General features: G+C 48.8%; 2 protein-coding genes across 17 annotated transcripts in view; one reads left to right on the top strand and one right to left on the bottom strand.

Annotated features, from left to right (window-relative positions):
• ASB8 (ankyrin repeat and SOCS box containing 8) overlaps positions 1-4,631 on the top strand; it is a 35,663-nt gene extending 31,032 nt beyond the window's left edge. For all 6 annotated transcript variants that reach the window (XM_049695072.1, XM_004274399.3, XM_033436446.2 and 3 more), the window contains 2 exons: positions 759-863; positions 2,715-4,631. In XM_049695072.1, coding sequence (XP_049551029.1) covers positions 813-863; positions 2,715-3,347 — 684 coding nt within the window. In that variant the 5' untranslated portion in view covers positions 759-812 and the 3' untranslated portion in view covers positions 3,348-4,631. The remainder of the gene's footprint in view (positions 1-758; positions 864-2,714) is intronic.
• Positions 4,632-6,028: 1,397 nt separating this feature from the next.
• Positions 6,029-24,705, bottom strand: part of PFKM (phosphofructokinase, muscle) — a 43,482-nt gene continuing 24,805 nt past the window's right edge. For all 11 annotated transcript variants that reach the window (XM_033436458.2, XM_049695062.1, XM_049695061.1 and 8 more), the window contains 21 exons: positions 20,667-20,740; positions 19,736-19,813; positions 17,926-18,115; positions 17,532-17,697; positions 16,722-16,766; positions 16,194-16,302; positions 15,986-16,081; positions 15,631-15,723; positions 14,922-15,047; positions 13,775-13,839; positions 13,201-13,264; positions 12,303-12,452; positions 11,136-11,206; positions 10,693-10,780; positions 10,459-10,611; positions 9,798-9,962; positions 8,757-8,818; positions 8,422-8,533; positions 7,004-7,103; positions 6,819-6,924; positions 6,029-6,577 (listed from right to left, as the gene is read on the bottom strand). In XM_033436458.2, coding sequence (XP_033292349.1) covers positions 6,433-6,577; positions 6,819-6,924; positions 7,004-7,103; positions 8,422-8,533; positions 8,757-8,818; positions 9,798-9,962; positions 10,459-10,611; positions 10,693-10,780; positions 11,136-11,206; positions 12,303-12,452; positions 13,201-13,264; positions 13,775-13,839; positions 14,922-15,047; positions 15,631-15,723; positions 15,986-16,081; positions 16,194-16,302; positions 16,722-16,766; positions 17,532-17,697; positions 17,926-18,115; positions 19,736-19,813; positions 20,667-20,740 — 2,258 coding nt within the window. In that variant the 3' untranslated portion in view covers positions 6,029-6,432. The remainder of the gene's footprint in view (positions 6,578-6,818; positions 6,925-7,003; positions 7,104-8,421; positions 8,534-8,756; positions 8,819-9,797; positions 9,963-10,458; positions 10,612-10,692; positions 10,781-11,135; positions 11,207-12,302; positions 12,453-13,200; positions 13,265-13,774; positions 13,840-14,921; positions 15,048-15,630; positions 15,724-15,985; positions 16,082-16,193; positions 16,303-16,721; positions 16,767-17,531; positions 17,698-17,925; positions 18,116-19,735; positions 19,814-20,666; positions 20,741-24,705) is intronic.

Genomic DNA, 24,705 nt, shown 5'->3' with positions numbered 1-24,705 from the left:
GAGCCCTGTAGCTGCTTCAGAGTTGTGTGGCACAGCTGTGAGAAGAAAAAGTCATACAGCATTAGCTTGTTCTCGGCAAAAGTGGTATCAGAAGACTCAGCAGTAGAAACTTGGTCACGTTCTAATTCTAGCTCTGCTGCTGAGTCATTCTGTGACTTTGGTCTGCTGTGGTATCTCCGTCTTCTTTACCAGATTTGAAATAGAAGTACCAGTGGGGGGCTAGGTGGCAGAGAATGCTGATAATGATAGGCTACTTTGAAGATGTTTATAAACAAAGAGATAACATTAAGATGACCTTACTATTAGTGATGGTCATCTGTCAGGTGGCAAAAGAGCATGCCAGTTCTCCTGGCTTCAGGCTGAAAGACTCCCTTTCCTGACTTTTTCAGAGCATGGTAGCCATAGAAAGTTGATTGCTTTTCCAGCCTTCCTGCCTGATGATAAGGTTCCACTGCTTTTACATATAAGGTTATGTCCTCAGTGATGTCCAAATGACCATCTGGCAGTCTAGCTTGTGGAGAATCTTAATGACTTGATCTAAGGGAGCGACAGTTCCTTTCGTTCATCTTCAGTGTATTCTCTTGGTTTGGATATTGGCATTATAATATCATTTAATGAATAGGAATAGAAACTGGGGCTGGTAGTATGTTTACAGTACAGAGTTAGGACCCTTTTCCCCCCCGGACCTTGTTCTGAGTCTTGTCCTGCGTGGTGAGCGAGAGCTGAAGACACCGATCGAACTTTCCTTCCGCCCACAGGGAGCAGATGTGAACTGTACCCACGGCACGCTGAAGCCCCTGCACTGTGCCTGCATGGTGTCCGATGCTGACTGTGTGGAATTACTGCTGGAGAAGGGAGCTGAGGTAAGGTTTCTGACGCTGTCACATCAGTGATGCACTAAACTTGAGCTTCACACTTTCCTACAATTTCTTGTCTCTTCTCCCATTTCTTCCCACCTTCTAGCTCCTGGTAACATTGGCGTGGCCAATATTAAAACAAAATGTAATGGTGAATCATCCGAAGTATTTCATTCCTTTGCCTTTCTTTCTTACACTGTCCATGACTCCAGGAAGAGGGAATTTTTATCTCCCCTTAATCTCTCAGCCTTCCTTCTAGGGTTGTTTATATTTCCATTTAATCCTGTCATTGCCTGTTGACTATCCAGGCCCCTCAACCCTGATCCAACGTAAACCACTTGAGACTTGCTACTGGATGTACACTTCTAATACCTCTGTCACTGGAAAATAGATCACTAGGCAGCCCCTTCCCCAGGACTGAGCTACTTGTGCTCTTTCTGCCCACTGATTTTTTTTCTGTCTTAGCATATCTTGTTCCTATTTTCTTTCGAATGTATCTTAACATAAAAAAACATAGATTACTTTTTATTGGCATTAGCAAGAAGCAGCATAGTATAATGAATGATTAAAAGAACAGAGTCTGGAACCATACTTCATAAATTTGAATTCCAGCTCTGTCACTTCCAGCTGTGTGACCTTGAACAAGTTACTTAACCTTTCTTTGCCTCAGTTTCCCCATCTGTAAAATGAGGATGATAGTGGTGTCTTCTTCATAAGGTAAACTGTTTAGAGCACTGGCATGTAGTAATTACTAAGTAAGTGCCTATTAAATAAATAAATCAGCAGTTTCAACAGCTTTTGAGGCATCCTCAAGGTGCACACGCTGCGGCACTCATCTGAATCAGACATGCATGAAGCTGGTGTGCAGGCCCCAGACACACTGGTCGGTAAGCCTGCTGCAGCCCCCAGCATCCTCACCTCCACACCGCCATGTCGTTCTCTACTTGTCATTAACTATCCCATAACTTTTATGAGTGACCCTGAAGTGAAAGCCAGTGATTAATGTCAATGATAAAAGTGAAACTACCCCAGGGGGCGGTGGGGGAGGCAGTTTTTAGCTAAGTAGAAGGTTGAACTCAGTTAAATATCGCAGGGTTTTTTTTTTTTTTTTTAGTGCCTTTCATGGGAGAAGATAATTCGCTATTTAAACCTGGGATCTGAAGTCTTTGTAGCCTTCAAAAATTATAGGTGATGCTGAGTTTTAGCAAGCCAGCTGCTCTTCCAGCACTGGAAGATCTGTGTTCTTTCCTCCACATGCTTTCCTCCAGGCTCTCTTGTGACCTCACAGCATATGTTTGCAGGGGGATGACTTGGATGAACAATCTGAGCTTCTCTGGATGGTTAAAGAACACAGCAGAGCTACATGGGCAGAATCTTGACCTCATTATTTTTCAGTCTGGTTGCCATTAGCCACGGGATACAGAGTGAGTCAGGATAAGTAAAATAATCCAAAACCTTTTCTCTAGCCAGTATATGCAAGCCGCTTTCCAATAAACATCTTTCAGAGTAGTTACGAGGACTTAGACTTCATCTTCTCTTTCTTTCCCCTTACCCTGTGGTAGAGGTCCTAGTGAATAGTAAATAAGAACGTGGAAGCAAAACCCTAGATAATGCAGGCCAGCTAATCGGTGGACATCATAGTGTCGGTTGTCTGGGGACAGTTGTTTTCCTATTTGCTCCTCAGCTCCTGTCATAGCTCCATCCTGATCACCATGACTCCCTGGGAATTGCTTGTTGACCCTCATGTTCAGAACGTTACATAGCAAAGGTAATGGATAGACACATGCAGGTGTCTTTGCCAGCCTGTCGTCCTCTCAGTCGTCTATACACTGTAATGTAGTTGCTCCCCCTTTACAGGTGAATGCCCTGGATGGTTATAACCGAACAGCCCTCCACTATGCAGCTGAGAAAGATGAGGCTTGTGTGGAAGTCCTGTTGGAATATGGTGCAAACCCCAATGCACTGGACGGCAACCGAGACACCCCACTTCACTGGGCAGCCTTTAAGAACAATGCCGAGTGTGTGCGCGCCCTCCTGGAGAGCGGGGCCTCTGTCAACGCCCTGGATTACAACAATGACACCCCGCTCAGCTGGGCTGCCATGAAGGGAAATCTTGAGAGCATCAGCATCCTTCTTGATTATGGTGCGGAGGTCAGAGTCATCAACCTAAAAGGCCAGACGCCCATCTCCCGCCTGGTGGCTCTGCTAGTCAGGGGACTTGGAACAGAGAAAGAGGACTCTTGCTTTGAGCTCCTCCACAGAGCTGTGGGACACTTTGAATTAAGGAAAAATGGCACCATGCCACGAGAAGTGGCCAAAGACCAGCAGCTATGTGAAAAACTGACTGTTCTGTGCTCAGCGCCAGGGACCCTCAAAACCCTCTCTCGCTATGCTGTGCGCCGGAGCCTGGGACTCCAGTATCTGCCGGATGCGGTGAAGGGCCTTCCATTGCCAGCTTCTCTGAAGGAATACCTGTTACTCGTAGAATAGCCCAGAGGAGACGAGTGCACCGTCAGGCAGGCAATTCTGGGTGAGGTTTTGCCCTGCAGCACTGTCTCTGTCTTGGAAAACAGGGAAAGCAGTTGTTCCTGCTCTGTGGTTTCTATTTCGAGGCAACATGTCACAACAGTAACCTCCACATCACCTCCCCTCCCCAAACCAAGCAACCAAAAACGTCCCTCACTTTTGTTTCTGTTTCTTACTTACCTGGCCTTTCATATTGCACCCTGAAAAGGAAGAGGTCTCCCTAACCCTCCCTTTAGGGAAAAAGTCAACAGTGAGACTAAATTTGTCTCGGAAGATGAAGCGTATTTATAGAACATGTGTTTGGTTTTCCTTTGGGGACCTGATTAACGTTTTCAGAAGAATCCCTCTTAGAAACATTTTAATTGATCTGTGAAGAAGTTTAAGAAAATTCCAGCTAACAATTGCAGCCCCCAAATGAAGATACTACAACCTCAAATGGTGTGCACGTTCAGAATTGGGCTGGATGATATCCCTAGAATCATCCTGGGGCATTCAGAAGGGACTGGCCCCCTTTCTCACCATCGAAGGGAAGGGCAGCCTTTGCTTCTTTTCCATGGGTGTGCCCAAGGGTTACAGTAGTTCAGCAATATTATTTTAGAAAGACGGTCTTGCTGCTTTCCATATAGTAGAAGGGATAGGAGGTTCTAAGCAGTCCTAAGAACTAAAAGTCCTCAGAACTTTTCTTCTAATGCAGTTCTTTCTCCTCCTGACAGCCAGTTTGCTCTAGTGGGCTTGATAGGCACTTCCTGCGCCGTAGGCAAAGGTGTTTGCTGTAGCACAGGAGGACGTGGGTTGGGCTGCCTTTTCTCTCTGGTCTTCTTCATTCACTCTGCTAAGAGTTTGGAATTTGTTTTGTTTTGTTTTGTTTTCAGGTGTTTTGGAAACTTTACTTTTTACTGATCTATACTAGACATTGGTGGAGGGGGTGGAGAGTTGAGGAGTGGGGGAGGAGCATTATAAGAGCTTCCTCAGAGATGACCCACCTACCCAAAAAAGATCTGTTTTAGTGAACAATACTTAGTCTACAGTACTCTCCCTTTTCATGTTCCTAAACTAGATCAAGTTGTTATTGATCCTAGATGACCTTATGCAAATGTGGAAAACTTTTTTTTTTAACTGATTGGGAACTATAAATAAAAATGAACTGCTGACACAGCTAATTTGAAAAAGTTTGTCCGCTTTTGTCCTTTTGCTGTTGGTGTTTTTTGCTCACTTAAAAAAAAAAGAAATAAACAGTTCTAAAAGCAAGTTTGGCAATTTCTACTGTTCCTACTTTTCTGTACATTATTTAATTACCGTGAGCCTCAGTGTCCTCATCTCTGAAATGGGGCTGTTACCACCACCTGCATTGGCTGTTTTGAAGAATCAGTGATAACAGTGCTTGATATTAATTTTTCTTCCCCTTAAAGAACTGTACAAAGAGCATTTGGCTGCTTTAATGCTGGGCTCTGACAAGACTTCTCGGTCATTTTTTGTTTGCTTTATAAATTATTTTATTTTATTTATTTTTGGCTGCGTTGGGTCTTCGTTGCTGTGCATGGGCTTTCTCTAGTTGTGGCGAGCGGGGGCTACTCTTCATTGTGGTGCGCAGGCTTCTCATTGCGGTGGCTTCTCTTGTTGCGGAGCACGGGCTCTAGGCGCGTGGGCTTTAGTAGTTGTGGCACACGGGCTCAGTAGCTGTGGCCCACGGGCTTAGTTGCTCCGTGGCATGTGGTACCTTCCTGGACCAGGGCTCGAACCCATGTCCCCTGCATTGGCAGGCGGGTTCTTAACCACTGCGCTACCAGGGAAGCCCTCGGTCATTTTTTAGAACTGTTTTTAGGGTATAGCAGTTATACTTTGGACAGCCAGCAAAAGTGAAGTACTACAGATAATCCTTTCCTCCATCCCTTGTAAAACCTCAAACTTCCGTCCTGCTTCAGCAAGCAAGCGAGGAAACTGTGTAGGTTGGGAGGAATATGTACGCTTGTGCCAAAAGCCAGGATCTGATTATTGGAGACTAATCTCAAGCCTGGCATTGACAGGGAAGCATCCTATCAACTGGGGGAACAGTCTGTAGTCCCAATCCTAAGAACCAACTGTATTACATGGATACTTGCTAATGAGGCAGTATGGGACAGAAAACAAATTGAGCTGAATAAGAACTGACAATTTTCCTAATCAGTATTTCAACCAACCCACCAAACTAGGTCCAGGACTGGTCTCTATTTCCCAGGCATTCAGGATGTACATGTCTCCCCACCAATGGTGTCTGGCTTTCATCGAGGAAGGAGCACAGGGGAAAAGTTGAGAAGGAAGAACCCTGTATTGTTAGAGGAAGAGTAGAGATTGGGGGATGGCTGGAAAATAGCAACGCTGGGTAATGGGTAGATGATCAAGAGGTGAAACACAACTTCATGCTTAAGGAAGACGGGAGCATCCTGTTGGCTGCAGAGGATGCAGGAGGGACTAGTTGCGGGATGAGGATAAGGACAGTGTCCTGTGCTTTAGGACCCTGTGTACAGAGTCAAGAGATGTCCAAGAACAGAGAGAAGTACATGGGGTTAGCGCATGGGCTGCATTTTCCTAGGTGTCTGCTGGGCAGAATCTGGTGCTTGAGGCTGACAGGAATGCACTTGTGAAGATGATAACAGGAGAACCAAAAGCACAGTGACCAGTTGGCATTTATTAGTGTAGTTATGGCTTGTCACTGTCGTAAATGTAGTAGAGGAACCAAGACTTTGTTATCACAAAGAAATAAATAAAGCTTATTTTTAGGAAAATTCTAACCGAGTAACTGAAATCGACCAGTAGCACTAGAGGAGCCCAGCCTCGTGTGACACATGAAGCTGGGGTGGAAGTCAGGATAAATTCTAACTACAAGGAGCTTACGCTTACTTGCCCCCTGCCCCAGCTCCCTGGCCAGAGCTGACCATGGCTGCAGTTACAGAATAAAAGGAAACCTAATTGAAAGTGAGCTGAGCTGAAACACTTGAGAATGCATGGACTTGGATCTATCAGGGTGAGCTGACCATGATCAGACGATCCGTTCCTCTCACTGCAAAGAGGTTTAGATGGCAGCTTCTCCGGACCGCTTCCGACTGACGTGCTCAAAGTGGGCGTGCTCTGAGGTATCCAAGTCAATCTCATACTTGGCTAGGATTTTGAGGATGGGCCTCAGCTTCAGCCACCACTGTTCCTTGGGGATGCGGTGCCTACAGAGGAACGAGGTAGATGACGATTTAATCTCTAGCACCCCAATCAACTTCTATCAGAGCCTACGGGAAGAAGTTGAGCAGAAGCGGCTGGATTTGGGGCCTGGGCAGCAGATCTGAAGTAAGTACGACTACAGGTGTTACTCCTAAAAGAAAAGGACTGAAGAAGGTGAGTAGCTTGGGAAGGGTAGATCTCGAAACTACCGGGGAGGGAACCACCGCAGGAGGTAGAGGTACTCACTCAAAATCTGTCTGTTCCTTCAGCTCAGCCACGGGTTGAAAGACCAGGGCCCTCTTACGCATCCCCAGAACACAGCCCGAGTCTGGGGTATTGGCAAAGATCCGCCCTGCAACAGGGATAGTCAGTCAGCTTCTATACTGGGAACCAGCTTCTAGGAAGGGGGCTCACCCTCTTACCCCACCTACCATTACGGTAACTCTCTTTGATTTTCCCAGACATCCAGTTCATAGCCTTTGCACCCATCTTAGTGGCAAAATTCCTGTCAAATGGAGTTGGGCTCCCACCCTGGAAAAAGAATCATAAAAATTACACGGGGAAGGACTCTAATGAAGTGGCAGAGAGATGGGAATACACAGAGGAAAGTTTATAACCAGAAAGAGGAATCCGGAAGTCTAACTGTGAAAGGAAATCCTGAAGCAGGGCCGGGAGCCAGGGCAAGCTGGCCTGGTGTATTTGGCCGTTCACCAGACTTCAGAGTAACTAATCAGAATAAGGGGATGACTGGTCTCACAGTCGCCTCTTCCAGCTCTGTAGCTGCATGACCCTGTTCATTTCCTTCTAGTCTTACTGGCCATTCAGTCAATTCCCTGCCCCTCATTAGCTTAGCAGCTTCTGTCAGTCACCATCATCGATGACACAAGTGTTCCTTGTGACCCAATTTGGATGCTCTTGGTAGCACCTCAGAATAATATAAAACATGGTGCAGAGTTTCTCTGAACAAAGCAGAAGTGGGAAAATGGGAAGGAAGGAAAAACAGAAAATAGGTCGTCATACTTTATCCAATAGTACCCCATTCCTGCAGGAGCTGCTAAGCCCATTCAAACTGAGATAATGTGAATTCATCTGTGGGTATAGAAAGGTCAAAGGTCAATGCTTAAGAGGCATCTGTGGGGACATTTGGGATGGGGTAGGCCTCAGACCACTAGTATCATCTGTGAGTGAGGCCTGCCTTGGGTGGGGATTGAATGTGGGTGATAGAAAGGGATTCCTTTCCCCTTGAAACTCCAGAGATGGAGCCCAACCCTAGCAAGGTGCCTGTACTCATCTCACAGGTTCCCCACAAAAGGCAGCATGCTATGGTGGCGAAAGCACTGGACCAGCTCATTTTGACCTCATTCCAGCTTGACTAGTGGCCCTGAAAAAAGCAGTTCTCCTCTGTGGCCTCATTTTCTTCATCTGAACCAGTGGTTCTCAACTGGAGACGATTCGGCCCCCCAGGGGACATATGGTAATGTCTAGAGACATTTTTTCAGTCGTACAAGTGAGGAGGGTGTGCTACTGGCATCTAGTGAGTAAGAGTACAGGGATGCTGCTAAGTAAGCAATCCTACACCACACAGAACAACCACAAAGAATTTTCCAGCTCAAAATGGCAAGAGTGCCAAGGTTGAGAAACCCTGCCCTGAATAAAGAGGACGAACCACAGAATGTCTAAGGCCATTTCCAAGGTAAAGATTTCTGATTCTGTGACTGTAAAAGCCTGCAGGCCCACGCCCTGTGGCAGCCCCGATAGCCTCCAGCGGGTCGGAGTCTACTGGGAGATTCAGTGACTGTTGGGGGTTATTTATGGCTGTCTGGTGACGGGCATGGCGTGTCTTCCGCACCTGCTGCATGTGGCCGAGCACATTCTTCCTGCTGTCGAAGATGCCCTTCCCCTCCTCAGAGTACAAGTTGAAGATGAAGTCAGTGGTATAGTTCTCATTGCACTTCTCATTCCTGCAGGAGAGACCGAAACCTGTGCTGGGCATTGTCCCCCTCCCTCCACCCGCCTTCTGCCTTGGTCAGCTTTGCCCCTCCCGGTTCCATCTACCCCCGCGGCCAGGCGCTCTCCATTTGTATCCAGACTCCTCAGGGTGTCCCAGCCACGGATGCAGTCTGACTAGGGCCAAAGCCTGACTATTGCTTCTCTTCACTTAGGAGCAAACCGGGGATGAGGTACCTTAACACCAGTCCCCTCTTCACAGTTGTTTTCATCTTTTGTACCAGATGTTCCACATTCACCTGAAAATGAAACAGAAAATCCAAAGCCCGGCTGAGAGTGGATCCAGCTGGGCAGGCTCATAGATCCCTTCTTCCCCTCCAGGCATCTGCAGGAGGGAGAGGGACATGAAGAGGGCTATTTACAGCCCAGGGCCTGAACCGTGCCTAAGCCCTTTAAGAAGGTCAGTGCAGACTGAAATTAAGACTCCAGATGCGACAGGCAGAACAGGCAGAGGGAAAGTTGGACAAAGCGTGGCAACTGTCAGTTTTCGGCTCCTTCAGGGGTTTCCAGTTCTCTCTCCCTCAGAGGGCTGACCCTGCTCTCCGTGTAGGTCTCTAAACGGGTTGCGTCCGGGTCCGTGTACAGCAGTGATTCACCCAGAAGCAGTCGCTTCATTGGGCTTTGAGTTGGGGGTGAAGGAGGGAAAAGGTCACCCTCCACTGCGGGCAGGGGTTGGCTGGGCCCTTGGATTAGGGAGTTCCCTCAGCCGGCGGCCCTCCACTTTGTGGCTCTTTTTCCTTCCAATGAACGGGGATCTTGGAAAACGAGGATCATAAAGGTATCCCCTCAAAAAATGGAATGAGGACTCCGGTTTGGTAGCAGGGGAAATCTGGCGGGGGTGGGGGGGTGGGTGTGTGACTTTCTCAGTCAGTTAAACCACCTACTCAAAGTTTAGAAAGGTTTTGTAACCTCACTAAACCTTTCTGATCTGTAATATGGAGATAATAGCTCCCTTGCATGTCTGTTATGAAAATAAAATGCAAAAACGCACGTAAAGTGCTTAGCTGCATACCACCCTTCAAACAAATGCTCCGTCACCAGGAGCAGCGGCCACGTACAGGAGGTTACACCAGAGAATGCCCGCCCGGTGCTCCTTCTAGGACTCCACACAGATCACACATCAGCTCTGTCCTCGCCTTGGGCTCGCACAGCTTAGGTCGCCATGGGGACAGTGGGGAGAGACTGGGGCGGGGAGAGGGGCTCTGGGTAGCCGTCTACCTGCAGGTCTCGAATGGTGAAGGCCTCCTCAAAAATATAGGCAGCATCGGCCCCGGCTGCCAGGCCCGCCATGGTGGCCAGGTAGCCGCAGTAGCCACCCATGGTTTCAATGATAAACACCCGGCGCTTGGTGCCTGCCGCTGACTGCTTGATGCGGTCACAGGTCTGCAAAGACAACAGGTCATAGAAAGACACGGTCAGGGGTGTGATTCTTGTCACTTTGCTGGCCCCTGCCATCACCGAACTCTGGAGCGACATCCTCCCCAGGCCAGCGGGGCCCCTACGCCTCATCGAGTGCTTGCCTTCCGGGACGGCAGGCACGTCTGCTAAGCACAGTGTGGAACTCCGCCCCTGGAAGGAAGCTGTCCCTACCCCTCCTGTTGCTCGGAGTAGGAGAACTAGGCTGTAGGACCTCAGAAAGGAAAAATCATTTGATATGCAGAGTACAGACGCCTTTCTAGGTGACAGGACTCACAAGGCGTGGAGGATGGACACCATATGCACGGTTAAAGGCAGTGTGTGTAAATGCCGGGGCTTGAAGAAGCATTCTTCTAACACTGTGACTTGGTTGGTACAAAACAAGTGGCTCACTTTCTAGGCCCAGACTCGGTCCAGGGATTAGAGTCCTGGCCAGAGGCTGGGAAGCAGTGGCGGCCCTCACCATGCAGATGGTGTTGAGAGCCGTGTCGGTCCCCACGCTGAAGTCCGAGCCGGGCACGTTGTTGGAGACCGTGGCAGGGATGACCACAAACGGGATGCAGAGCTCGTCATACTGCTTCCTGCCCTCCATCAGCTCTAGGCCCCCCGTGTAAGCCTGAGAAGACGAGAGCAGCGGGGGCGGGAATGAGGTGAGAGGGAAGGTGGGGGCGGGGGGAACGGGGGTGGGGGCACTCACCTCAAAGCCCCCGATGATGACAAGGCCCTGAATGTTGAACTTGGTGATGTTGGCACTGATCTGTTCGAAGCTCTTCTTGGGTAGAGTTCTAGTTGATTGGGGCAGGGGGAGGGGAATAGAATTTGGGGAAGAGACAGCAAAATTGAAGGAGAGAAACGCTAGAGTTAGAAGGCACTTTGTTTATAGTTTCTTAACTTGTGCCCCCTTCCCTACCCCACTTTCTCATCCCCGTCTGAGGATACACGCTGGGGCTCTGAGTTGCCAGAGATGCTAAGAGATGTCTGGATTGGCTCGTCTGCCCCCATGAGGCAACTGTGAGCTTGTGGAGAGCGGACCCAGAGACAGCACTGGTCAGGCAGAGCCCGACTGGATGAACTGACGCCCGCGTGCCGAGGCCCGCCTTTCAGGGCGACGAGGAGGAGGCGTTCCTGTAATGCACTGACCTTTTAGTTCCAAGTTTAGAACCACCTTGGCCAGTCCAGCCCCCAACATAGCTCCAGCCAGCCTCCTCGATCTGCAAGGAAAGGTTGCACAGGTCCGCACGGTGGCCTGACACATCTCCTTCAGCTCTGACCCCGCCCCTACACCCACCTGCCCGGACAGAGGAACGCCAGGCACCAGCTTTTCCCACCTCACTCAACTTCCTCCCCTTTCTGCTCGTTCACAAATCTTAAGCGCCTTAGATTACGCCAGGCCCTGTGCTGAACTCTGGGACAGAGAATTAAATCAGACGCGTTGTTTGCAAAGGGTTCATTTCAGTGGCCTGTTCCCACTGCCCTAAAATTAAATACAGTAGTCCCCCTTTATCTGTGATTCCACTTGCCAAGCTTTCAGTTACCTGTGGTCAATCTCAGTCCAAAAATATTAAATGGAAAATTCCAGAAATAAACAATTCACAGGTTTTAAATTGCATGCTGTTCTGAGTGGTGTGATGAAATCTTGCACCATCCCACCCAAGACGTGGGTCATCCCTTTGCCCGGTGTGTCCACGATGTATATGCCACCCACCCGTTAGTACAGAAAAAACACATAGTATACAGCTGACCCCAAACAGCATGGGGGTCGGGTGCCAACCCTCTGCGCAGTCAAAAGTACACGTGTAACTTGACAGTCAGCTCTCACATCCACCGCTCTGCACTCGTGGATCCAACCAACCCCGGATCATATAGTACTGCGGTATTTGCCACTGAAAAGTTCTGGGGACTTCCCTGGCAGTCCAGTGGTTAGGACCCGGTGCTCTCACTGCCGTGGGCCCAGGTTCAGGTCAGGGAACTAAGATCGCACAAGCCGTGCAGCATGGCCGCCCCCCCCACCAAAAAAAAAAAAAATTCTGCATGTAAGTGGGCCCATGCAGTTCAAACCCGAGTTGTTCCAGGATCAGCTGTACCTGGGGTTTGGTGCTATAGTGGTTTCAGGCATCCACTGGGGATGTGCCCCCAGCAGATAAGGGGGGACTACTGTATCTACTTCTGCTTGAACCCCAAGAGGAGAAAAAGGCAGTGAGGGATGGGGGAAGGTAAGAGAACAGGCAGGTCAGCCACTACACTTATCCTCTGCACCACTGCTCCTTGGCCCCAAAGTAAGCGCCCTCCTTCCTTGTATCCCTGTACCTGACCCTTGGCCAGGCCCTCGAAGCCGTCGTGTACAACCAGCACTCGGTTGCCCTGGATGAGACCGATTCTCACGGTGGAGCGGACGGCGGCATTCATGCCTGCGGCCGGGGCCCCCACGTTCATCACGGCCACTGTGTAAGAGCCACTCTGGAGAAGGAAGCAGAGGGGGAAAGGGGAAAGAGGGGACAGCAGTGGGGTGGGGGGACAGGTCAGTGAGGGGAGCTACACTCTGAGCCCCTTATGGTCCTGACAGCACACCCCTCCCCCAGGGAACGCCAGCACAGCCTGTCCCCTCCCCCATACGAGGGAAGCAAAAGTCTTCATCACAGATCAATAAATAAAGCTGTGCTCCCTGATCCCAGGTATCACTGCAAAATGAATAGGAGACCCTCCAGAGCAGTGTTTCCCAAAGTGGGATCCTTGGACCACCTGCTGTATCAGATCCACCCAGCGAGCTTGTTAACTCTGCATATTCCTGACCCTACCCCCATCTGAATCCCCTCTGGGGGGGGGGGAATATGCATGTTTAATAAGCAACCCAGATAATTCTGGTATATGGTAAATATTAAGAACCACTACACCAATGGAAGAGGTGGCTCAAATACACTTAGATGTGATTATTCCAGATTTGCCCAGAGAAAATAATACATGAGCCTTCTTTCCCATTCCTTGCATGCTATCTTGTCAGCCTTAAACTGGATGTGGGTCTTGGCTCAGAGACCTTCAGGGCACTCTAAGAACATGGGCTTATATCTGGGGTGACTGAGAGAAAATTATCTTAGTGGGGTCTAGGACTCAGCACTGAAGATTACAGGCGGGCAAAGAAGTAGGTTGTGTGGATTGAGGGTAGCACTTCATAATGGGAGAATAAGGGAAGAGAGCAACTTGCCAGTACCTTAGATACTGGGGGTCTGACATGAGCCAGAAGCTTGTATACCTCCCAGTTGTTCATGAAGCTCCTAAAAAAGTACAGAGAGAGAGAGAGAGAGAGAGAGAGGGAGAGGAGAGAGGGAGGGAGGGAGAGAGGGGTGGTGTCTCCAGGCCATTCCCCAAGGCCAGCAGCCAAGGGGATCTGGTCTGAAGTTTTGCTCCCAGCGTGAAGTTCCACAGGGCAAACCTCTAAGGACATAACTGGGGCCGAGCAGGGCTTGGGCGGGGCTGCAAAGAGGCCACTAACTCACCAAACACTCCCTGAGCACTCTTCCCCCCTTGCCTAGAGAAACTTATGATCTAGCTGGGTCCACATATAGAAATGACAGACTATGAAAGGCTAAGGCCAGGGAGAGAATCCCTGGGCTGAACTGAGCCACCTGGTCATCTCACAACTAATTCTCAGAAGAAACTGCTGCGGAGACAATAAGAGGAGGAGAAAGCAGAAGCTCCTATTTGGGGTCTGGAGCTACGTTGATTTTGGGCTTCATTCTGGCATCTGATTTCTGTAGCTAGTGAGCTCCTGGTCATTTCCTCACCGGCCTCTCAGCTTCAAGGCTTCATCAAATCTCTTCTCTTCCATGGCCTTGGTCACGTCTTTGGTCTGAGGGAGAAGCACAGCAACAGTCAGACTCTAGCAGCGCTGGATTCCCATCCCACACTGAGACCCTGCTCATCTCTGGGCTTGTGACTGGATCCTGCCCATCCTGTACCCCACCTTTTCTATGCCCCCCAAACTTTCTTAGAAGAAGTATCTTTGTTTTTCCTTAATTTTCTGAGTAATGAGCAGCAAAAGAAAAGGGCTGATTCTATGCTCTATTTGTTCGAAGATGGGCAGAGTGGAGGAGTACACACAGATAAGATAGCATCCTCCTCCATTCCACACCCAGGGCCCCAGCCTCAGAGTAGCCTCTAAACTAATGACTAAATAAAACGATCCTGCAGATAACCAGTTAGGAGGAAAGGCTGATCCCTGCCATGTGCTTCCCAACTACTGCTTTCTGCTCTGCGAGCCACGGCTTCAGCTTGGGGCTTTTAGAGATACGGTTCCAGGTAAGGCTGGAGCCTGTCTGGGCTGTAGGTCATTAGGACTCCCAAGTCTCAGAGAGAAGCAGCCAGGAGACGGAGAGCCAGCCCTGAGAATCAACCGGACACCTGAGCTTCCAGCCGCAGCATCTGCCCTGTGGTATCAGAGGAGCGATTCCTCCGTAACTAGAGCCACCACTTCCTGAGCACTCAGCATCTTCCAGACCATTTACATGTCTTCTCTCCAGTCCTTATACTCACCCTCGAGGTGAGTGTTTCTTAGTAACCTCATATTGGTTCAGAGAAACATGTTCAAGGGAGAAATCAGAGAGAGGGATAAGCTACCCAGCCAGACCTTAATAGTATTCCCCTGCTTTTAATAAGTTTGGAGAGAGACTGCATGGGTCTCATTACTAGGTAGGATGCAGAGTTTCGCATCTTCTTTAGCGACATCTGGAGGATGGGAAAACTGAGGCTTAGTTAGAGAGGTGGCAGCTCCTGCACAAAGCCCATCGTCTGCCTTCCCCACACGCCTCTCCCTGTGCTGCGCCACCTCTCCACCTGCCCCCGCCCTGGGAGCCTCGGCAGCTACTCCCTTTCCCCATTAGCTCAGAGACGGGTTTGGGGATGGCAGGAAGGCAGGCTGGGGTCAGTACTCACCACCTGGACACACTCCATGAGGGGCAGGCGCACAGCCTGGTTACCAGAGAGGCTCACCACACAGGCTGGGGTGTCCGGGGTCCCCTCCAAGAGTGCCATCACTGCTTCCACACCCATCCTGCTGCCCTGCAGGGAGCAAAGACAGTCTGGTTCAAGCCTCCCCATCTAGTCTTGGCCTAGAGAACCTGGGCATTCAAGGCCCTTTCCAAATCACGAGTTGAGTTCCGCATTTAAGGACTGTGGCCAAGAACTCACTGGGCTTTACCTCCTGACCCAGATTTTGTCTAAAGCTTGATGACTCTTCATCCTTTTGCCACCTGAACCCCAAGGATTCTACCTGGTTCCAGAGAAACATATCCACTATAGTAATCAAGGGGATTACTGGGGCTGAATAATATTCCCTTCCTGATGAAAGTAGGATAAGAGGGTACAAACTGAGTATCTGAGGTTAGATCTTAATACTTTCACTCATGCTCAAAGCTCTGAGATATCAGACCTTAGGGGAGCATATCGTTTCCCAACATTTTCTGCAACAAAAGAGAACTCTTGAGCACATGGGAATGGGTCAAGGGCCACTGCAGTCCAGAGTCTGGTAGCAGGGTGGCATGAGCAACGGTTGAAGCCCCTGTGCTGGTGAAGCACTGTCCTGCTGGGAAAGGACAGCAGGTTGAGGGTTCTATGGTGAGGACCCCAGAGCCCCATGACTTACCAGGATTCTGTCAAAGGCCGACGGTGTCCCGCCCCGCTGCACATGCCCCAAGACGGTGACCCGGGTATCATATCCCAGACGCTTGACCACCAGCTGAAGGGATCAAGGGAGGGGCAGAGAGAGATACAGAGTCAAGGACCTAGACCTAAAGTCAAGGTCCCTAAACAAGCAGGGACCTAGATAAACCAAGGATGACTTAGCCTCTTATTTTGTAATGATTCCTAGGTGGGAGGAAACCAGGGGGCAGGAAAGCTGGGGAGAGACGTGCAGGACTCAGGGGAGACTCAGAAACCACCAGGCAGTGGGGCCAGGATGGGTAAGGTGTCAAGGCCTCTCTGGCTCCTTTCATACTAACATTTTTGATGTCTTCTGAGCTGATTGGTTTCCCGTTTCTGTCAATCGCACCCTCAGCCACAATGATGATGTTGAGACGAGAACCACGGTTCCTGGTCTGGTCAAGAACAAAGGAAAAAATGGTCAGTGTTATGAAACTGCTGGACAGGAAAGGGATCAGCAGCAGAGCAGGGCAAGGGGTTTCAAAGGGCGAAATAAGGCACCGGTACCTCACTGAGCCGGCGACACAGGTGCTCCTCCCAGTCATCATCTGGCGGACACTCAGGAATAAACACCCAGTCGGCCCCACAGGACAGAGAGGTGACAAGGGCCAGGTATCTGAGACAAGAGCCAGAAGCGTCGCGCCAGGAGCTACGCTCCACCAACAGCCTCTCCCGTTCCTGACAAGGCCTAGTCCCATAGCCACTGAAAGGTCTGAGGAGCCCGTTTCATTCTTGGGGCGAGGGGAAGAGCCCCACTGGTTCCGCTAATCAGCGGGATTCTGTCCCTGAAGAGCCCCTCTATCCACGCTCACCTGCCACAGCGGCTCCCCATCTCAGAGCGCTGTCTGCTCTTTCACACGCGCATGTGTGGGATGTAAGGGAGGCTGGGTGGAGACGGGGAAAGGCAGCCACCCCAAGAGGAGTGTGTACACCTCCAATCTGCCACCACTGGGAGGCCTCCCTGGACTCCCCGGGGAAGAGGAAAGGGCTATTGCCTGGTCCATGGCATAAACGAGTCAAGGTGGGGGATCTTACCCACAGTGCCGGCCCATCACTTCTAACACAAACGTCCTCTGGTGGCTGTAAGAGACAGACATAGGGCTTGCACAGTCCAAGCGGCCCTACGGCCAGGACCAAGCCCCCACCCACACTGAGGCCAAGGAACCTCTCGGCAAGATGCATTTACGCCGTGGGCTTTCTAGCAGGTCTCCTGAGACACTTGGAAGACGCAGGGTAAACACTTTAGCCACAGGGTGTCCCAGGCCTGAGAAAACACCACAGAAAAAGGTGACAGTACTGAGGCTCTGTGCCTGGGAAGGAGGGGGCCTGGGAAGGGAAGGAGCGAAGGGAAAAGAATCGGAGGGAGGACTCCACTAACCTTGAATCCTCCAGGACCAACCTGCAGGAGACTGTCACCCGCCCCGCCCTCCCGTTCTCCTGCACTGCTTCCCGAGTCCCTGCCCTTCTGAGCAGCGGCGTAATGGCCACTACTATCTCTGTGACACGGTTGGAAAGGTTTGGGGCTCCCTGGATTTGTCTCAGTCTGGAGACAAATCATTTAGACAAATCATTTTTAATCATTTAGGAGACCCCACAGGTATTAAAGACCTCAGAGCGACACATTTGGACAGTGGGTAGATAGTGGCCAGAGGCAAGTCTTATGGCATCTATAGAGCAGTGCAATTCAGTGCTCTAGGGATAATTTTTAGTTAAAAACAATGTTCTGGTCCCAGAAAACTGGTCACTGTAGTCACCATAGCTCAAGCACTTTCATCTTCTCTAGTCCCCAGCTGGTTGGTCTGTCCCAGCGCCACCCTCCCACGCCTCCTCCCACTGGGCCCTCACCTCTGAGCGGTAGTGGTGATGGCATCTACAATCTCTATGATCCGGTGCAGGGCAGAGTCAGTGCCAATGGTCATGTCAGTGCCGCAAAAGTCGTTGTCAATTGAGCCAACCAGACCCACAATGTTCAGGTACCTGGACTTTGCAGCCTCCTCCGCTGTGATCTTACCTGACAAGGGGAAGCAAAGCAGGAGGCACTGGGTGAGGTCCCTGGCATGCTAGCGAGCAGGTGACTGGAGAGGAAAGGGGCTGCAGCCAATGGCAGCTGTTGACAATGGCAGATAAAAGAGGGCAAAGACGGCCCTCTGTGTCTGGGCAACAATTTTCTTCCATGGGAGGGAAAGGCGTGTGTGTGTGCCCATATGCAGAAACCACACTCACGAGAGCAACGTCTCACCTGATTTCTGGAGGTCGCTCAACAAGTCACTCCACTCAGAGCGGAAGGTGTCGGCCCCGGTGAGGCTGCCGTCACCCCCAATGACGCACAGGTTGGTGATCCCGCGCTTCACCAGGTTGTGGGCAGCTCGGAGCCGGCCCTCTCGTTCCCGAAAGTCCTTGCACCGGGCGCTTCCAATCACCGTGCCTCCCTTTGGGGAAGAGGTGGGAGTCAGCTCCCCAGGTGACGCGGCCAAATTTGGGCTCAACACGCTGAGATTGCCCTATCCCAACGCTGTGATGGGCTGGCATCACCACGTGGCTCCCTAGGAAGTCCCCTGACATCCTGAACAGTCACTGGCCCCTTCTTTCGTGTGTGTGTGGTTTTAAAGTTTTATTCTTCATGAAAAGGATGAATGAAGTTCACATGAGTTTCAAATTCCGGAGTCACGAATACTGATGTTTAACTCTGTTGTCTGAGGGTACGTGACTGTACAAGCTTAGCTATTAATAGAAGACATGCGAGTCTTGATTGCCTCAGACACGTTTCTACTTCATCTGCCTAACTCCTCTGACTGCATTCAAGATTGTTCACTTTATCTTAATTTTCAGCTTGGTTTGCATGGGCCTACCCAGAGCTTTCCCTGTTTTTAACCTCCTTGTAGTTCACTGAGTTGGTTTTTGTTTTGTTTTGTTCTGTTTCTGGCCCCTTCTAAAGGAAGGCGAGATGGTGCTGGCTGAAGCATCACAGGGTCATTCCCATGTTCTGCTACACTTCTTAGAAGACTGCTAAGATGGGCCCATTCCACTGAAGGCTTTGTCACTGTGACTGTCCTAAAGAGAATTAGGAATACACACGTATCTGTAGGCTTCTGAAATAATCTCCATCTTTCTCATCTTACACGTGTAAGAAGCAGCAGCAGTGACTTCAACAGGGACAAGGCACCGCTAATCCTTTCCCCTTTGCGCCTGGGGATCTGTGTGCTAGTGGGAGGAGCCACAAGATCCAGGCATTCACAGGAAAAACTGCTCTGAATATGGAAAGCCCTAAATCCCCAGGAGCTTGTAGACACCCCAAGAGAGGAAAGTACACTTAGGGTTTTCACAAATCATATGAACTCCTGGCATCCATGACTTCAGGGGTATTGATGGAGAATCCTGGCTCATTCTCAGACCGCTTTATGAAGGCACCATTGCCTGTATAAAACCTTCACAAAGTGCTGCTCATTAAATTTCTTCCCATGGATTTTTTTTTAGGGGATTGAGGTAAAGAATGAGGATACAAATGTAATGTGCAGATTTTTCAGTAAATCAGAAGATGAGTATAGAATGACGGAGAGAAAGTAGCAAAAAGGGCTGTGGATACAATAGAAATCATCTTAGATTCTTCTTTAAACTCTAAAACGCTCTCTCGGTTCCTTCCTTCCTTAAAAGGTCTGGTATCAGGTCACCTCATCGCCATCACATGAGGACTGGCAAACTTCAGCTCTACTCTGGCTCTGGCTCCAGTCCTCTGGTGAGGTTATTTTCAGGGCCTGACCTTTCCTGTGAGTAGGACCTGTTACGTGCCAGTTCCTCAAGTCTTGCCTCTGACCTTTCTATAAAGAGCAAAGTGTCCTGTGATCACACCCCCAATCCTCCATCCCGCCCCAGGAAACCAGGGTGATGTTTTCAAATGTAAAGAGTAAAGGACAAACATAGCCCCTCTCTGGTCACAGAATCCCTTCTTATCAAACCGCATGGCAGGGAATTCAGGAAACCACGAGCCCCAATCCAAGTAGGGGTGAGACAAGAACAGGACAAACACGGGACAGGAATCCTCTGGAACATACCAGCTGAAGCATCATCGAAACACTCTCCCAGGTGGCTTCCCTGATGTTATCTCCACCATCCACCAGGCCTTGATAACCCTGTGGGGTACATTACACCCATTCAGCCTCTGTTAGGCTTCCCCCAAACCCCCAGGATTAAGACCAAGTCCCTGGGAAGAGGTTCTCTGAGAATCAAGTCACCCATCCCGACTCCCATTACTGACGCCTGGGTGCTCCTGAGAATAACACAGTCCAAGGAAGGAGACGTCAGCTTTTTCAATACCCTCTTCTAGTTTCTCTCATTCTCTAAACATCAGAATGCTCTTCCTAATATTTGATCTTGATTCCTCTTATTTTTGGTTCATCCCATTTCCTCCCAGGGGAACTAGATGACAGATGGTTTTGATAACCAAAAATGGAGGAAGAAAAGAAGGGTACGTTGGAAGGAGAAAGGGAGATAAATGTGACTTGAAAAGATAAGAGACTATAACGTTTGAGAGAAGAAAGGCAGACAGACCTTATGGAAAGAAGAGTGGATAAAGGATGAGAGGAAAAGGAGAGGAGGGAACCAAAGAGGACTTAGAACCTCAGAAAGTAAGGCAAACTGCAGAAACACAGTGGGACTCTAGGGCTCTGTCCCTCCTAGGGCTCTGTCTCTGGATGTATTGAATTTGCTGTGAAATACTAATGCATTTCACCTTCTCTTGGGGGAAGTAAAGGGAGGACAGAGCTACTTCTTACTTTAAATCGAATAGGCAACACGAGGACCCAGCCTGCAGATCCCTGGGACCCACCGTCATTACTGGAGCCCCGAGTGGGGAGGGCTGACTTGTGAAGACAGGGAACCAAGACTAACCAGACACAGCAACGTAACTGGGAGGTAAGGAAAGAGGGTGGGGAGGGGGAGGAGAAACCAGAGAAAGAATAATGGGGAGCAGAGCAGAGAACCAACCTCATGGACAAAGAAGACACGGGCACCAGTATAGATGCCAACTCGAACCACAGCCCTGACAGCAGCATTCATACCTGCAAGGAGGAAAGTGTCAGAGAGAGGTTATCCTAAGAAACGCAGCCCTGGACTCTAGGATCTGAGGCAGTCCTTTTCTAAGGCTTTTCTCTGAATCTAGAATCCTCTCATCCAATTCTTCTGGCCTCACCACTAAAGCTGAATTACTTCATTCAATGTTAATATAGCACAAGTTACCTCCATTCCTCTCCCCTCCCCCCCCCAAACCCCATCTTTCCTAAGACCTTTCCTTGCCAGGGCAATCTGGGGGATAATAATCCTGAATGCTTATTGTGGGGTTAGATGCTGCTAGATGCTTGTCGATCGCCAACTCATTTAATCCTATCCACAGCTCTGGAGTTGCCTCCATTCTACAGATTTGGAAACTGAAGTTCAAAGAGGTCGAGGTCACAGAGCTGGGATGAGCTCAGCTTTTAATCCAAATCCTAAATGTCTCAACCAACACTGCTGACCTCCATGCTAATCCCAATGTCTGTACGAGGCTTTTCCTTGCCTTCTGCATTGAATCTAGGTATCCAGCTTGTATAGGCTTTTCAGGACAAAGACATGGCTCTCTGGGCTCAGTGACCTGACCATTCACAAGCTGTTCTTGAGCACAACAATTACTGGCCGGCGGATTCTCCCAGTCTCCACACACACACACAGCTTTTTAGTGTCATTGAGTTGGTGTATGTTCCAGTGTGCACCACGCACTGAGATTCTCTGGCTCCCAAACTACCAGAAAAGGTTGTGACCGAGTGTGCAGACAGAATTTGTGGAGACTCTATGCTCTCCTTCTCCCGCACTGATCTTCTCCTGTGACCCTGTGTGTAACATGTGTATGAGGAACTTACAAATCACACTGCCAATTATTCTGTTTCCACTGGGAGAAACAATTAGGGATGAAACAGAGAGGAGAGCCTTTCCTCCTTTTCCCATGTGAGTACCATCCTTCTCCTAGTAGCTACTCAATGACAAGAACTCTCTCCCAAGAGTATGGGGAGGAGCTGACCTGTCTCAACACACAACACATGGTTGTGAAGACCTCCACGGTAGAAACGATGCCACTGCTTACTGTGCTCAGCACAGCCTCACTGGTGAGACGTTCCTGGGTCTTGATCCTGGCAACCCTGTCTTACCTTGTAATGTGAGGAGGCGATGCTGCGATGGATCAGCTTCCTGTGAACCACTTTAATCACCCTCCCTCAGATACCCCTGTATACATTACACATTTTTTGTTTCAATCTAAAATCTATTCATAGGGTCCTTAACCCTGCCTGGGGAAATATCATATACCAGTGAGCACTAGAGAAGTCAGTAACTGGAAAAGTCTGCAGCAGCAGACTAAAATCCATGACAAACTACTGCATTATCCAAAGCTATCTGGAATGGAATAGAATCAAAAAGACCAGAATGTCTGTTTGGGGGGTTGGTTTGTTTGCAGGCTGACAAAGGTTGGTATTACATGGGGACAAGCTCCAAATTAAATTGAAGGTTCATTCACTTACTGAACAAATATTTATTAAATACCTCTCATGCTCCTGACACTATGTAGGCACTGGGTACGCATCACGGAATGATAGAGAGTCTGGGGATACAAAGATAAAGGACTCAGGAATGGTCCTCAAGACTTGGGAAGAATTATAGTGTTATTCCAAATTGGATCCATATGGAGGGGATTTGTACAAAGTGCAGGGGGGACAAGGAAAAGGAACATCTATGCTGCCAGGAGGAAGCCGGGGAAGGTGATACAGAAAACACAGCATTTGTCCTGAGGCCTAAAGGATAATTTCCTTTCAAATCTTTTTGCTAGGTGGATGAATTTGGGGAGCGTGTTATAGACAGGAGGAATAGCACAAATAAAGGTTGAGGGTCAAGAAATAACCTTAGGAAATTCAGTATTCTAAAGAATGAAATGTAAAATGATGGCGAGATGAAGCTACACAGATGGGCAGGCACCTGTGTGCCCAGCGAGGAAGTCTGGCTTTTATTCTGAAGGCCAGGGCTTGACTGGGGATCCATGGGTGATAGTTTCAGGGAATCCATGAACCCCATGAAACTATATGAAAATCTTTGTGGGCACAGGCATTTCTTTTGGGAGAAGGTCCACAACTTTCATTTGATTCTTTTTTTTTTTTTTTTTTTGGCCGCACCGCATGGCATGCGGGATCCTAGTTCCCCGCCGGACCTGGGATCAAACCTGCAGCCCCTTCAGTAGAAGTATGGAGTCTTAACCACTGGACCACCAGGGAAGTCCCTCACTTGATTCTTAAAGGGGTCTGTAACCTTAAAAAAAAGTTGCAAGCAACAGAGAATCTTTGAAGAACTTTGAGAGCGGTGGGACATGATGAGATTTAAGTATCAGAAAGATCACTCTGGCAGCAATGTGAAAGACAGAATGAAAGAGGTGACACTAGGGTTAGATGGCAGCCTAGACAAAAACGATGAGGGCCTAGACTGGGAGAGTGGCATTTAGGACAAAACAGAGATACTGGACAAGAGACGCCTAGGAAACAGAAGCAACAGGACTTCCATCTAATCGGCCATGTGATTAGATTTCAAGGTGTTGGAGAGGAAGGAGGAGATGTCCCGTGACTGGCTTAGGCCACGGGGAAAACAGTGGTGCAGTTAACTGAGCAGAGGCGGTTTTTGGTTCGGGAAGGTAGGGGTGGGGGTGATATATTTATATTTGGATCTGTTGAGTTCGAAGTTCTTGTGGGACATCGATGTGGACTTGGAAGAGACTGTCTCAAGAAAATATGTAAAATTAGAAGGGAAAAGGGCAAGGAATGGAACCCTGAGGAAAACCAACATTGAAGGAATGGGCAGAGAAAGAGGAGTTCCATGATGAAAACTAACACTAACACTAACTAACACTAAACTAAAACTAAAACTAACATGATGAAAACTAACAGGGGTTCCATGATGAAAATTAACTAGCAAGAAAGGCAAGAGGAGAACCAGGACTTAGCAATGTCTTGGAAGCCAAAGGAGACAGTTTCAAGAAGTGGGAACATTGCCAAATGCATCTGATAATTGATCTAAGGTGAGGATGAGAAGGTTGGGCTTGCCAACAAGAGGTCATTGGTGAGCAATGATGTCAAAACTTACTTACCTCATACAGAGTGAAGTAAGTCAGAAAGAGAAAAACAGATACTGTATGCTAACACATATATATGGAATCTTAAAAAAGAAAAAAAGAAGGTTCTGAAGAACCTAGGGGCAGGACAGGAATAAAGACGCAGACATAGAGAATGGACTTCAGGACACAGGGAGGGGGAAGGGTAAGCTGGGACGAAGTGAAGAGAGTGGCATGGACATATATACACTACTAAACGTAAAATAGATAGCTAGTGGGAAGCAGCCGCATAGCACAGGGAGATCAGCTCCGTGCTTTGTGATGACCTAGCGGGGTGGGATAGGGAGGATGGGAGGGAGACGCAAGAGGGAGGGGATATGGGGATATATGTATATGTATAGCTGATTCACTTTGTTATAAAGCAGAAACTAACACACCATTGTAAAGCAATTATACTCCAATAAAGATGTTAAAAAAAAAAAAGAAAACTTACTTATGACATCACTAAGGCAAAGCCCCATGAAGTCTAGAAGTCTAATTGAAGGACTTAAACGAATCAAAACAAAAATTTGTAAAGGAAGGGGGCTTCTCAGAAGCTTTAGGAAAAGCCTGTGTGTATGAAAAGGTTAGAGTCAACACAAAGCCATCAGTGCTTTAGGAAAGATGAATAAACTCAACTTAAAAAGATCAGAACAGATACGAAACTATTGTTTGTTTATTTATTTTCTAGACTTTCACAAGGCCTATGGAATTCTCTTTCAGATACCTGGAGTCCCGGAGTATATATCTGTAATATTAAGAAGTAAGGAAAAAACCTTCTGAAACATATAGGCTGGAATGCTGTTTCCTGCTCCGGAGGTGAGCAAGAGTAGGGGAGAAAACATTTAAGGAAAACAAATCACTTAA

This window comes from Orcinus orca, chromosome 11, assembly GCF_937001465.1.
Source record: "Orcinus orca chromosome 11, mOrcOrc1.1, whole genome shotgun sequence".
Lineage (NCBI taxonomy): Eukaryota > Metazoa > Chordata > Mammalia > Artiodactyla > Delphinidae > Orcinus > Orcinus orca.
The sequence above is the reverse complement of the archived record's forward strand: the minus strand, read 5'-3'. Positions and strand labels throughout refer to the sequence as shown.